We start from the raw sequence: 15,923 nt of genomic DNA, 5'->3' as shown, positions 1-15,923 counted from the left end.
TTTTCTATTTGATTTTACTGGACTAAATAGTCTAGCCTAATACCCCTCCAAAAAGTAAACCAATAACCCCAATATTTTATAATAAAGGATAAAGGGTTATTAACTGAAAACAACACCCAACCCAAATATAGACTTAATATTATTAGCCAGCACATAATCATCATTAAAAAGTAAAAGCTAACCTCATAGGACTATGATTGCCGCTTGTTCAAGTGAGATATACAGCCTTTTTCACACGCATAAAAAGAGGAAAATAGAAAAAGAAAAGAAAAAAGAATAAAAAAGTAAGTAACATGCATTCAGGGACTACAACACAACAAATGAGCATTGTGTTAACACCAAGGTCAATTTCCGAGCAGAGGATATCCTTTGAGACCCAAATTGGGGAAGATGAACCTCTAAGAGACAAAATTAGGTAGTCACATAATTAATGTTTAAACATTTCTTATATTGTTTCCTTAATTTCGTCTCCGAGAGACGAACAATCAGGTTAATTAATGTTTAAACATCTCTTATATTTCTTTCTCCTTTGTCACAAACAAAAGAATCAACAAAAGATAAATTATTACTATGTAAACAAAAAAAAATGTTGGAAATGAATCAATAAAACATAAATTATACTATGAAGTTTGGATGAAGAAGAAGTCTTTGGCGTCAAGAGATCTCAGTATGTCTGATCGGTGATACGCCATCCCTGGGATTTAGAAATGGAGGTCCTGAGGAAAGGTGGAGAAAGTGGATGAGGAGTACGTTTAGGTTTTGAGGTGACAAGTTTAGATTAGGAACATGGGGAAAGCAATTAGTTAGATTTTGAGATAGTTGTGGAGATTTGAAAACTTTCCCGATTTGGCCCTCATGAAAGCATTAAATTACTGTAACTTGTATGGAAATTTCTTGGGATTTTTTCAAATTGTGACACACAGGTGCAGAACACCAAAAGATTGAACCAAAAGGCTGCCTTGCTTTTTCTTACTAATAGTAATAGATTATTAAAACCAAAAAGGCTGCCTTGCCTTTTCTTACTAATAGTAATAGATTATTAAATCTTCATCTTTGGCTTCAATAGACCTTATTCCTTCTCCACATCCCTATCTACTTCATGACGTCCATCATCTCCATAATTTCTACTTGGGTACTTTGGATGGAGGCTCATGGTACACCAATGACGAGATAAAAGAATCAAGAGACCATGAGGATGTATGTAAATGATCTTTAAGCATGTCTCGTACACGCTTTTTATGGATGAAGTGGATCTCCTGCTTGAAAATTTTCTAAATGGGAAGTATCGTCAATTCATTTTTAGGCCACACGAATCAATATTCATCCAAAAAGGAGCACAAACACTGAGGTTGATGACGATGAAAAGCCAAAAAGAAAATGTTTATTTTAGTTGCTCAGTAGTCCTTGCTATCCTTGTTGAAAATGACCTTGTATCAAAGATATCGCTCACTGGATGAATCCTGACCTTCCCTTCATTTTGACAATCTTTTTCCCCCTTGTGATCCTTGATCCTCTTGCTGCCAGTCCCAAACAGAACTTATCCTTGGTCAATCTGCAAATTCGATCATTTTAAGCGTATTTGTCATCTCCTCCACATTATGAATATTTTTTTCTTTTCTAATATGGTTATGGGACTATAATCTTATGTTGTCGAAAATGATTATGGAGCACATATTTCTTGTCTTCTCCAGATTTTCATATTTACGGGTAAAACCTCAAATGATTGAATTATGTGGCTATATACCATTATCCTTTTCTTCATGCCAAGCTTATAACTTCATTTCAGGTCAACTTGTTTGCGTGCTCTCTCCTATTTAACACACAACTTCGACAATAAGCTCATAATTGTCTCTATATCTGTGATATCGTATTTGTAGACAAATTTGACCGTGATGTGTAGTTGGATCATGCTTCTGTCTTCACATCCTAGTCCTTAGCATATTTTTCATCTAAACATTGAGAAAATAAATTCAAAATCTAATCTAAGATGTTGGATGATGTTGATGGTAAATACTTAAAAAATTTTATCATGAAAACATTCAATTCTTCATGCTTATATTTCTTTTCACTTCATACTAGATTGGGGTGTACAGGCAACCGTCAGTTGGATGCTTTCACAAAATTTTGGCATCGAAAATGTATCCATTGTGGCTGAAGAAGATGTCCAAACTCTATCCGAAAAAAATTCTGCAGGCTTGCTCGATTCCGTCGTCAGTCTTGTCAACGAGTGCCTCGCTGAAGCTCCCAAATACGGATTACAAGCTCCCCAAAAATCTCTCGGAAGTAGAGAGGTTCTTGATGCTATAAGCAGATGCAACTCCATTGGTGGTCCAAAGGGAAGATTTTGGGCTCTTGACCCTGTAGATGGTACATTAGGCTTTGTTCGTGGAGATCAATACGCTGTTGCTCTTGCGCTAATTGCGGATGGGCAAGTTATTCTTGGTGTTCTTGGATGCCCGAATTATCCAATGAAGAAGCAGTGGCTTAACTATCACCAGCGATATTATAGGCTCATGTCTAAGCTCTCGCCTCCTGCTCCTGGGTCTTGGGACAAAGGATGTGTGTTCTATGCTCAGAGAGGTAGCGGTCAGGCTTGGATGCAACCACTGATTCATGATTATGGGAAGCTTGAAATGGAGAGCTCAGCAACTCCGATTAGGGTTTCATCGATTGATGATCCGGCCTTATCGACGTTTTGTGAACCCGTTGAGAAGACCAATTCGAGCCATTCATTCACCGCTGGTTTGGCTGAAAGTGTTGGCATGAGGTAAGATTAATGTGAATGTTTCCTCCTTTATTTGCTTCTGAGATAATATTATTTTTATCCGAAGTATAAAATTAAAACTATATGGTCTGAGAGTTCTTTCCATCAAGAAATCCCAACATGAAACTATATATGCACATTTGACACTATCTGTCGCAAGTTCATAACAATCTAAAAAACCCCATGAAGCCACATCGGTCGGGACTATACTTAGAGTGAAAGGCTCTTAATAGTGACACTTTCCTTCCACTTATTTGAACCCTAGTAAGCTGGAAAAAGTTCAAACTGACATATATAAGAGAAAAGAATAGATTAGCAACTCTAGAGGATCAACCACATCAAAGTTTGTAAAAACACCTACTTTAAAGTCTATTCTCTTTATGGAAATATATGAGATGCCGGAAATGTAGTTTTAATCATTGTTACTGGATGCTATACATGAATCTCATGCCCCCAATCAATTTTAGACACTGACATCATGCCATATTCCATAAATATGGACAAAAATTATATTCATAGGACGCGACATGCATATTTTTGTGACACGTCTTGATACTTTTCATGGTATTTATTTAACTTGCATAATAACACATCGGACATTAATTTTTATTACCTAGAAACCAAGAGAACATTCAAAGAAAATAGTTATAGGATTTCAAACACTTGCAGAATAAAATTATTTGAAAGTTACATTGATTTGTTATATATAAATGTCAGATTCTACTTATTGAATGAAGAACATGCATCAGTATGTGTAAAGAAAAGGAATTATATTTAGATAAGCTATATTAAATAAATTTCTTCTTTATTTTTCGAGTCACACGCTATAATGGTCTTTCTGTCTGGAACTTGTTTCTTGATTGTACAACCAACCTAAATTTGCTTGAATAAATTTATTGAAACTTGACATATCATGTATATGAAATCCACTATATTATACATATACTTGTGTGCATATTCTCATAACACATTGATATACGTATATACACATCTCATGTTTATTTGAATCTTTATATCTCACATTTGAGCAAACTTCAAAAGATGCATAGTTCTCATATGATTTCTATCGAAAACTCTCATGGTTTCTCAAATTGCAGGAAGCAACCTTTGCGAGTCTACAGCATGGTAAAGTACGCAGCCATAGCCCGCGGTGACGCAGAGATATTCATGAAGTTTGCACGGGCCGGCTACAAGGAGAAGATATGGGACCATGCTGCCGGTGTTGTCATCATACAAGAGGCTGGTGGAGTTGTCACTGATGCAAGAGGCCGCCCGTTGGATTTTTCAAGAGGCGTATACCTAGAAGGTCTCGATCGGGGCATAATAGCTTGCTCCGGTTCAGTACTACACGAGAAGATCATTGGTTCTGTGGATGCCAGCTGGGACTCATCAAATCTCTGATGTCTTCTGTAATCTTCAGACCTCGAGCTTGGTATGTAGTACAGGGAATTTGTAAGTAAATTTCACAGAACTACCATGAATGCATGGGTTTTCAGAGGTTTTGTACAAAATTACCATAAATTATCACAAAGTTTTTAAAAATGCAAAAGTGCAAAAAAGCACCCAAAAAAAGGAAACTATGAAGTGTTTGGGATGAAAGGTTTAAATCATTTATATCTACATGATGTTCATAAGGGTATATGAAAATATATAAAGAAGACAAGGGATTGTCCAAAATATGTCAAGCACAGAGCACATGAAAAATTAGTCAAAAGTTTTCTGTGTATATATAGCCCTTAAATCATGCATATTTGCAAAGTACCCCAAAAATCTTAATCTTTGCTAAACTACCCTCCAAATCATCAAATTTGGAAGCAATGCCCGTGGCCCTAAATCAACCGATCATCGACTTAGTTGGGTATAATGAGTAGAAATTTTACTATGTTGTTGATACGTTTACATTGTAGTTACAAGTTAATTAGCTAATCAAAGTTGGTGATTTGGGGCATTCTCTTCCAAAGTTGATTTAGGGAATAGTGGGGGTTGTTTTGCAAATACACATGATTTAAGGGATATATATACAAAAAAACCTAGTCTAAAACTGCTATCAAACATGGTAATTTTGCGAAAAAAATTCATGACAATATTATTTATTTAAAGAAGTTTATGGTAGCGTTGTGCTAAACACAAAAAAAAATCATGGTCAATTTTGTGAAATTTAATGTTTCTGTGGCGTTGACAATCGGTTATATTTTTGCTTTTTCGATGGTTCAAAAATTCCGCAGGAACTTGCAGAGCACTTCAGGGAGAAATCAAAAGGTTATATCGTATTTCTGGGAAGGACCTTTATACTTGAAAAATAAGATACAGATTAGTATAAATACCGTATCCAAGAAGAGAGAAATGGCCATAACGTGGGCATACTAATACAATTTTTTGTCGGAGCCGATATGTTCGTCAAGAAACTTGTCTACCTGAGAATGTATACACATCATTGTTATTGTTGCAAGTCTGATCAAATTCTTGGTCTACTAAGTTTTGAATATAAATTTTACTAGTTTAGCTTGATTTGTTGATGATCAGTTTCTTTTGCAGTGTATCTATCTAGCATCTTGAGGTATCAAGAAATTTTAGAGCTTGTGTATTTATTGCATTCAACTGTGTAGTATGTGTTAGTCTAAGGGATGTAGACTTAAAACTGGAATCAAACAAATTGTTGGATGACAGGTTTCCTAATCTGTTTTGGTAACATGATTCTTAATCTGTTTTGGTAACAGGTTATTAGGATTCCTAATCCGTTTTGTTTTTTGGTTTTAGAATTCCTAGTCTGTTTTGGTTTTAGGTTTTCTATATATATAGAACGCCTTAAAAGAGATTAGACATCAGAAAACATGGTTTTGAGAGAATTCTTCAGAGAGATCTCAGAAAAATTAGATCCTATTTGTGGGCATTGTAATCTTCTTCAATATTAATCAAAGAATTGTGTGGTGTGGCTCCTGAGGACGTAGGCACGATTGCCGAACCTCGTTAAATCTAGTGTGTTCTTTCTTGTTTACTTTCCTGTAGGTTTTTTATCTTTTATTTGCTGTGTTTTTTCTTACTTTCCTACTCTCAAACACAAGGTCCGGAAGGACAATGGTCCGATTTGATTGTTTCAAATCCCCAACAATTGGTATTAGAGCTTTGTTCAGAAGGATTGTGAGAGAGCCATGACAGAGGAAAACAAAATCTAAGATCGAGAAGTTTGACGGTTCATACTTCACCTATTGGAAGTCGCAGATGGAGGACTATCTGTACCAGAAGGACTTATATCGCCCGTTGATGGACAATGTTAAGGGAAAGAAAAAAGAAGAGTCGGACGAGAATTTGGGGATACTGGATAGGAAGACTCTAGGGAAAATCTGATTGTCGATCGCCAAGACAGTTGCACACAACATATTGAAGGAGAAGCTGACGATGGGGCTTATGGAAGCGCTCATGAAGATGTACGAGCAACCGTCTGCCGCAAACAAGGTGCATCTCGTCAAGACACTCTTCAATCTCAAGATGGCAGAAGGACGCTTCTTCACAATGCACCTCAGCGAGTTCAACACGATTGTTGATCAACTCATCTCCGTAGACATCACGTTTGATGACGAAGTGCAGACCCTATTGATTCTATCGCAGTTGCCGGATAGTTGGGCATGTTATGTGATGGCAATCAACAATTCGGCGGGGAAGGACAAGTTGAAGCTGAGCGATGTTGTTAACATGATTCTATCCGAGAAGGTTAGAAGGAAATCGTCCGAATCAGAAGGTTCTAGTTCAGCCCTAAATCTCGAGCAGAGAGGTAGAAGCCATAAGAAGGGTAATCAGAACAGGAATCGGTCGAAGTCAACCAAGAAGAAGTCAAACTAGAAAGTTAGGCCTATCAAAGGAAAGTGTTGGAACTGCGGCCAGGAGGGTCATATGTCTTTAGCGTGTAAAGAACAAAAGAAAGACGCGAATGAGCATGAGGCTCATCTCGTGCATGATGCATTGATTCTCGCTATGGATAGCGATTCTGATTCTTGGGTCATCGACTCAGGAGCCTCGTTCCACGCCATTGCTAATATGAAGCTTCTTCATAACTATGTAGCAGAGGACTTTGGGAAAGTATACTTGGGGGATAATAAATCCTGTAGTGTTGTTGGAAGAGGAGATGTGCACATACAGTTGAAGGGCTCCAAGTGGAATATGAAGAATGTGAGGCACGTACCGAAGCTGAAGAGGAATCTTATTTTGGTTGGCCAGCTTAGAGCAGAAGGCTATGTTTCGACATTCACCGGGGATTCGTGGAGGATCTCAAACGGTACTATGGTTGTTGCTCGAGGCAACAAAACATGAACTCTCTACCTCACCTCACATGCGAGTGACACCATCATAATTGCAGCTGGCAAAGATAGTACAGATCTGTGACACAATAGATTAGGACACATGATCGAGAAGAGGATAAAGATTCTACATTCATAGGGGAAGCTAACCGGCATCAATTCCGTGAAAGTCGGTGTTTGCGAGGACTGCATCTTTGGGAAGCAGAAGAGAACTAGTTTCCAGAAGGGTGGAAGGCCACCTAAAGCTCAGAAGCTAGAGTTAGTTCATACTAATGTATGGGGTCCAGCTAGCGTGTCTTCTCTTGGCGATTCAGCGTACTATGTCACCTTCATCGACGGTCACTCGAGAAAGGTGTTGATATACTTTATGAAGCACAAGTCAGAGGTGTTCGAGATCTTCAAGAAGTGGAAGACCATGAAGGAGAACAAGACAGATCTGAATATGAAGTGTCTGAGATCAGACAACGGTGGAGAATACGAGCTGGAGGAGTTCATGAGGTTCTGTGCTCTAAATAAGATTTGTTTGGAGAGGACTACTCTAAGGACGCCGCAGCAAAACGACGTTGTAGAGATGATGAACATGACATTGACGGAGCGTGCCAGGAGCATACGATTACATACAGGTCTGCCTAAGATATTTTGGACGAATGCGGTGCATACGTCAGCTTACTTTATTAATCATGGGCCATCAGTTCCATTGGATTACGGGATTCCAGAGGAGGTTTGGAGTGACAAGAAGATCAATCTCTCATATTTGCGAGTATTCGGTTGTGTGGCACATGTTCATATCAATGACCATGTTAGGGACAAGCTAGAGGCTAAGTTACAAAAGTGCACATTCATTGGATACGACATTGATGAGTTCTGGTATCGTCTTTGGAATGAGAAGAACAGGAGGATCATCAGAAGCAGGGATGTGATATTCAATGAGGAGGTGATGTATATGAACATGGATAATGCCAATGATAGCCTAAGCAGTGGGAGCAGCACTACGGATACAGGTGGATCCGAGCACATGGATTTAGAGAAACTTCCAGATAGGGGCGACAAAGTCAATTTTGACCGAAGAACGGAGGAGGCTCCAGGTGCAGAGATGACTACCCAGGGCGTGGAGCTTAGGAGATCATCTAGGGTACCCATACCGATTCCCAGATATCTCTCATCACTTGATTATTTGCTTTTGACAGATAGTGAAGAACCAGAGTGCTATGAGGAGGCTATGCAAGTGAATGAATCTCAGCAGTGGGAGCATGCGATGCAAGAGGAGATGAATTCTCTACATACTAATGAGATATGAGAGTCAGTCTAGCTACCTGCACAAAAGAAAGCCTTGCATAACAAATGAGTCTATCGGGTCAAGCAGGAGAGTAATTAAAATAAGAGATACAAGCCCAGATTAGTCATGAAGGGGTTCCAACAGCAGGAAGGAGTGGACTATACAGAGATATTTTCCCCATGACCATTGACAAACTAAAGTTGGGCGCAACTTCAGTTGGCCTTCACGTGTAGGAGATGAAGGTGAAGTCACACCAAGAGGATCGTCAGGATCGCCGGATTGATGATGATTGAAGAATAGATTTTTTCCGTGTAGGAGGATGCTTGTGAAGAAAGGAGAGTTCGAGTGAGCTCATTGATTGTGCTTTGGTCTCCAAGTGGGAGTTTGTTAGTCTAAAGGATGTAGACTCAAAGCTGGAATCAAACAAATTGTTGGATGACAAGTTTCCTAATCTGTTTTGATAACATGATTCTTAATCTGTTTTGGTAATAGGATTCTTAATCTGTTTTGCTAACAGGTTATTAGGATTTTTAATCTGTTTTGTTTTTTTGTTTTAGAATTCCTAGTCTGTTTTGATTTTAGGTTTTCTATATATATGGAACGACGTAGAAGAGATTAGACATCAGAAAAAGAGGGTTTTGAGAGAATTCTTCAGAGAGATCTCGGAGGGATTAGATCATATTTGTGGACATTGTAATCTTCTTCAATATTAATCAAAGAATTGTGTGGTGTGGCTCCCGAGGACGTACACAATTATTGAACCTCGTTAAATCTGGTGTATTTTTTCTTGCAAGTTTTTTATTTTTTATTTGCTGTGATTTTTTCTACTTTCCTATTCTCAAACACAAGGCCCGGAAGGGCAAGGGTCCGATTTAATTGTTTCGAATCCCAAACAGTATGTGTGTATTATGCGTCATAGCATGGTGGCATTATTCAGGCAAACGCTTGAGGAGATAAAATTAGTAGTTTTCTTCCCTCTTCACTTAACTAATTAGTGAGGATATGATGATATCTGGATGAAAAGTAGTTAAAATTTTGAAAATTCAATTGGTCTTAGATTAAACTTAGATAAGTTTAAGGGTGTTTTCCATAACTTACTGTAAAACCCCAAAAATTTGGAAGATATTGTTATATGGTATTAAATTAATCTTTATGTTGTATAATATTATATTATTTATATAGATATATTTACTATATATACTACGTAGTATAATTATAGTCGGTTTGAATAGAGTAATAATGATATATGATATATATAACCTATATTTTGAACCCCATTTTTCTGGTTCCTTGCCACCTGGGATTATAAAGGATCAGTCGACCGAGTAGGCTCTTCAGCGGAGGCCCGTGGTGGTGTCGCGGGTTTGTTCTTCTGGTCTGTTTTATCATATGCTGGTTATAGGGGAAGATTTATATATTACCAATTTGTAAAATTATATACAATTTGTAAAAAATAGTATAGTAGAATTTCTATGGAGAGTGCTATGGAAGAGGCAACCCCTAAGCTTCCACCTCAAATATCAGCACCCCTAGAATCACATCATTTCCTAAATTTTTTTTACGATCCGCTTCGTTGAACTTGATCTACACGTTCTTAAACCCAAATACACCAATTTTGGGGTGAACCCGTTGTGTTTTGACCATTCGTTAAGCCGTGTAAAAAGTTCTATTCATTCGAAACCGTTAAAATTACAGCGAGTGGATAAAGGGTCAAAACACGACGGGTTCACCCCAAAATTGGTGTGTTTGGGTTTAAGAACGTGTAGATCAAGTTCAACGGAGCGGATCGCAAAAAAAATTTAGGACATGATGTGATTCTAGGCCGCGTCCTTAGGTGGGAGCCTAGGGTGTCACCTTAGATTCACTTTTCCCTATATATATATATATATATATATATTGAGAAAAGTGTTCCTAAGGTGACGCCTTAGATAATCATCTAAGGATGCGGCCTAAAATCACATGATTAAGCTACATTGTGGATGATCAACTTCATTGAACTTGATCTACATATTCTAAAACCGTAAGACACCAAGTTTAGGGTAAACCCATCGTCGTTTGACCCTCCGTCAAGCCATGTGAAAAGTTCTATTCATTCGAAACCGTTAAAATTGATACGAGTGGATCAAGGATCAAACGACGACGAGTTCAACCCAAACTTGGTGTGTTGGGATTTTAGAATATATAGATCAAGTTCAACGGAGCGGATCATCCACAATGTAGCTCAATCATGTGATTTTAGGTCGCGTCCTTAGATGATTATCTAAGGTGGAATGTACGTGCACCGCACGTGGTCAGATAATTTAGTTATTTACTTTAAGTTTATTTATTTACTACAACATGGTTGTAAAAAACTTTATAATTATCATAATATATTAAATTATTAACTTTTTTTAGATATTTCCATGCGTGACTTTAATATTTTGTCTTCCAGAGAAATAGTTACGCTTAAAGCCTTAAAATATTAATAATTTAACATTGATTAGTAATTTGAATGTATAATTTCCAAATATTAATGATGTAAGGGACAAATACTAAAAAACTATTATTATTAATGAAAAAATAAATTCTTGAATTCATCAAAGAAAAATAGTAGGTTTTATCCAGTCATTAAGAATTTTGTTCAGTTATAAAAAATTCACTTTTACTTGTTGTTTACTTCCGTTGTTGTTTATCCGGCGACCGAGTATTGTAGACATTTAAGAATTTTTTCTAGAATTTTCTAATAAAATGTGCAAATTCAATCAATAAAGAAAATATAAATTATGTGATCAATTCCAAAATATTACGTTGTACTCTTTTTACATCTTCCCAATTACTAATTGATTTGTCAAAATGATTACTCTCTATTTTTAGAAAATCATAAAATATAGTCTGAGAATGATTATACATATTATGCATTCATATTGATAGTATTTTAACAAAATAATTCATATCTATCCAATGACAAACAACATCCAAAGTTTTAGCTTAAGGAGTTAGAAGAAGACAATATGTACAACAATATTCACATCGAAGATATGAGCTTCATAAACTTATAAGAAGGCGAGTAATATAAAATGGCAACTTAATTTATTTTGTTAAATAATTTATTATAAATTATGAAAGACAAGGGGAATTAGAAGGATCACATACCCATCCTAAATAAATATTAAATTCACTTAGAGATTCTTATAGCAAAAGATTTTTAGAGTTGATGCGTAGGATAAATTTAAAAACAAATAACCCAAACCAGTTCATTGAGTCATAGACTTGCTATAAACTCCACTCGTATAAAATTAAAATCACATGTGCATTAAGTTTTGTTTTTGTTTAAGGTTTAATTTTAGAAAACTCTCCCTCAACTATCGGAGGCATGTCAACCCACTCCGCCCCCTCTCCTCCCCTTCTTCCCTCCCCTGCCCCCTCCCCCCACTATTTTAAACTGAGTAAATCTCCGTCAAGTTTTGTGTATTTTGTAGCTAATCTATCTCAGCTAAAAAAATTTGTTTTAATCCCTATAAACTTTTCTCACGTAAACCTAACCTCTCAAAACTAATATCATTATGTTTTATCTATTATGTAACAAGTACTTGACTTGGAAAGACCAAAATACCCATCAACCATAAAAGAATTACCTTGGTTTTTGTCAGATGAAAGAAAAAGATGTGATATAGAGGGAAAAAGAATTGTAAATTGGTTATAGTCCTTTTATTATCAGTTTAGGGTCTCTTTTTTTTATTAAAACTACTTTCTTCAAGATGGTATTTTGTCCAAATCACATATTAAAGTAACTACGTTAAGGGGGTTTGTCGATAGAAGTGTAAAAAAGGGGAGTTGTTATGAGACACGCTATAGTTGAGAGGTGTTTTCTAACATTGCACTGAAATTGAGAGGGGTTATTTACAACATCCCCCAAAATAAGGGGGTTTTATCAAATTAAATTAGTCGAGTGGGTTTCTAAGACAATCCCCATAGTTGAGAGAGTTTTTTAAAAATTAACTCTTCTTTTAAATATGACTTATTTATAATTTTTCTGTCAAAACTTTAATAATTTAATATTAGTCCCTAAAATTATGAGCAATTTTAAAATTTTGAGGGAATAACATAGAATTATTAACATAGAATTATTGGACATTTAAAGTCAAGGAACTAATATCTAAATTGTTGGCCCTATGGTTTTAATGATGATTTGTCAAACAATTTATAACTAATATATTTTCTAGTTTTTGTGGTTTGTTTTTCTCTTTACAGGAATTCAACACACGACAATCAAGAGTAGTTCAATTTTCATGTTCACGAAAAACAGGTTTTCTGAACACTTTTCAAAAACAGTGAGTTTTCACAAATGAAAATTGCATTTCTAAAAATTCCTTTTCAAACATGTTTATTTTATCATTTAGAAACTTTCCCCAAAGTTTTACTATTTTTGGAAATGATTTGATATTTTTTTATGTATTTTCAAAATCAGCCAAAAACAGGTTCAAAACCTGATTTCAGCATGTATCAGTTTGCGGTCGACCGCCACGATCGACCGCCAGTAGTTCATAGCTCAAAATGCCTTTCATTGGATCACGGTTGACCGTGACGGTCGACCGTGGCTCAATACAGAGACTTTCCGATCGACCGCCACGGTCAACCGCCAGTTTTTTGTGCTTCACGGTCGACCGCCATTTTCTCACGGTCGACCGCCGCACTAAAATTCCTTTTCAAACATGTTTATTTTATCATTTAGAAACTTTCTCCAAAGTTTTACTATTTTTGGAAAAGATTTGATATTTTTTTATGTATTTTCAAAGTCAGCCAAAGGCAGGTTCAAAACCTGATTTCAGCATGTATCAGTTTGTGATCGACAGCCACGGTCGACCTCCAGTAGTTCATAGCTCAAAATTCCTTTCATTGGATCGCGTTCGACCGTGACGGTCGACCGTGGCTCAATCCAGAGACCTTCACGGTCGACCGCCAGTTTTTTGTGCTTCGCGGTCGACCGCCATTTTCTCACGGTCGACCGCCGAACTCATCATTGTATTCCAACGGCTATATTCTGATTTGATTCTCTGGGGCTATGTTGGTCTTTTCAAAGTTGTTTTGGATGATGTCTTGAGTAGGTATAAATACCCCATTGCTCTCCTCTTTCAAAAACCAAGAGTTTGTTTTACAGTGAGTTTTTAACAAAAGATTAACAGGTGTTTAAGAGCTGTTTAAGCTGATTTTAGTTGTCTGTTTCAAAAGAAGTTTTCTACAACAAGAAGAGACTTTTAATTCCAACTGAGGATCCTATCCTCATCATCATCTACTGTTCTTCTTGTTTATTGAGAAGTTTTCTAAACTCTTTCTTATATAGCTTATTAATTCATTTTCATAACTTAGCTATATTGAATTGATTTGTATATTTTCATTCACTGGTATCACACACACCTTATTGAGCTTATAATATTTCCATACAATATATTGTTGGGTAGTGGTGTGTGATTTAGTGAGAGTGAGCTTTATTGTATTCTCATTTGTTATCGAGAACAAATCATTGTATTTAACCATTGTTGTGAGTATCACTTGTAATACACTTGTATACCGAGAGAAGTATGAGGCGTGAGATGGGGTCGAATCCAATAGAAGTGTCGTCGGTTGACGAACCTAGGGAGAGGCTGTATCCGAGCATTTGAGGAGGAGGACACGGGCTAGGTTCCTACACTTAGTATGTAAAGTGTGATTACATAGTGTTTGTTGTGTGAGAGTTTTTGGTAAACTTGTAAACCGAGTGTGTAGAAGTTCCGGCTTTCAAACCGGATTGTGATAGTGGAGATCTCCTCGAGGTGAGGAGCGGGGACGTAGATCGTGGTGACCGAACCTCATAAACATATTGTGTGTTTGTGTTTTGCTTAGCGTATATTTTATTTGTGCTTATTCATATCATTCTTGTTCATATCTATATCATATAATTCTAGCAAGAACAAATTAATCAATATAATTTTAATTGGCATTTAACCAGGATTAGATTAGCATAAGACCCTAATTACCCCCCTCTAGGGTCTAACATAAATAACATTTACATATTTGCTCTTACATGCATTGTATTAAATATCGATGGATATATTGCTATATCAGCTAATATATCGAGTTAAAGATTTTATCTCGATAATATTTTATACTGTTTTCTTTTATTTGGTAATTTTTTTAATATCGACCGCTATTGAAAATATGGTCGAAATATACTGTAGGCTGTCAAAAAAATCACAATAGATAGCTGATCCCCATCAAAACACCGATGATGGAAGTTACAATCTGACGACTTCCAGAAGGCTACAATTTGAAGACTTTCACGTAGATCGCTGAAGGTTACAATCTGACGACCTTCACGACAACCGATGAGAGCTCTAGTTTAACAGCCTTCACCATCAACATCGAGAGTTACAATCTGACGACTCTTGCATATCAAAGAGCTAAAGTAAAGATTACAAAATGACGATCTTTGCAACGCTTCGACAGAAAGAGACTACAAATCAATGGTCTCTTCAAATCAAGCTGTGGAAGTCCTCCCCGCACACCAGCATCAAGACAAACCGCGTTCATAGCCACGAACGCAGCTCAAACGCAGCTTCCAAATCGCTGCAAACGCAACCCAGACGCAGCTCTAATCGCTGACAGACGCAGCTCAAATCGCTGCCAAACGCAGCTCAGAAGACCACGTTCCAGTGAAACAAGACGTCGGATCGTCAACGAGAAGCAAACTCGACGCAGACACTGCGTTTGAATGCAGAATTCACGTCAGAACGCGGGCCTGCGTTTGACTCGTTCAAACACGAGCTGAACGGTTCCAAAACCGTTTCCCACGATCTGAGGGGATCACAACTCCACTCAGGAGTGATTTAAGGGGCGGTTACATCCCATTAGCCCCACTTAGGAGCGAATTAAGGAGGTGGTTACACCCCTTAATCCCCTATAAATAACAACAAACTCAACAGAGTTAAGGATCGGATTTTTGATAATCAGATCAGGGCTGGATCTTTCGGGTGCGGTCTGTTGGAACTTCTTGGTAGCGAAAAGAACATCCTTCATCCTTCGATTGGAGCATTGGAGATCGGCAACAAGATCTTGATCGGGGCTGGATCTTTCGGGTGCGGTCTGTTGGAACTTCTTGGTAGCGAAAAGAACATCCTTCATCCTTCGATTGGAGCATTGGAGATCGGCAACAAGATCTTCTTCATCCTTGGCTTATAACCGACTTTCGGTTAAATCAACTCTTTCATAGAGTTTTAAACTCGTTCAGAGTTCTTCACAACGTCAAATTGTGAGGAGAAGACCACGTTCCAGTGAAACAAGACATCGGATCGTCAACGAGAAGCAAACTCGACGCGAGCATTCGAGGGAGGCATCTCATCGCCACCGTGAAGAACCCAGAATTAAACAAAGGGGAGAATCCAGATCATTCTCCTCTCTTTTGTAATCAGGAAATCCAATTGTAACTGAGATTAAAGGAATACAAATCAAATTTTCCTTCATTGTCTTTTTACTACAAATTTTCCACAAACAGTAAGCTGCTGTGTTGACCGCTTCTGCCCAGAACTGCTTCGGTAGGCCTGATTGTACTCGAATGCTTCTGGCTCTCTCCGTCAAC

The 15,923-nt window shown here is 37.3% G+C and overlaps 1 protein-coding gene across 2 annotated transcripts in view; it reads left to right on the top strand.

Annotated features, from left to right (window-relative positions):
* The window catches only part of LOC109820477 (PAP-specific phosphatase HAL2-like), a 16,954-nt gene extending 11,682 nt beyond the window's left edge, over positions 1–5,272 (top strand). Inside the window, exons 2-4 of one of the 2 annotated variants that reach the window (XR_002241867.1) lie at positions 2,080–2,767; positions 3,862–4,216; positions 4,990–5,272. Coding sequence is in view for 1 of the 2 variants with exons in the window: in XM_020386625.1 (XP_020242214.1) it covers positions 2,080–2,767; positions 3,862–4,165 (992 nt within the window). In the remaining variant the exon portion in view is untranslated. The remainder of the gene's footprint in view (positions 1–2,079; positions 2,768–3,861; positions 4,217–4,989) is intronic. The other variant, XM_020386625.1, reaches the window with a different exon arrangement.

The sequence above is a fragment of the Asparagus officinalis genome, chromosome 8, assembly GCF_001876935.1.
Source record: "Asparagus officinalis chromosome 8, Aspof.V1, whole genome shotgun sequence".
Classification (NCBI taxonomy): Eukaryota; Viridiplantae; Streptophyta; class Magnoliopsida; order Asparagales; family Asparagaceae; genus Asparagus; species Asparagus officinalis.
The sequence above is the reverse complement of the archived record's forward strand: the minus strand, read 5'-3'. Positions and strand labels throughout refer to the sequence as shown.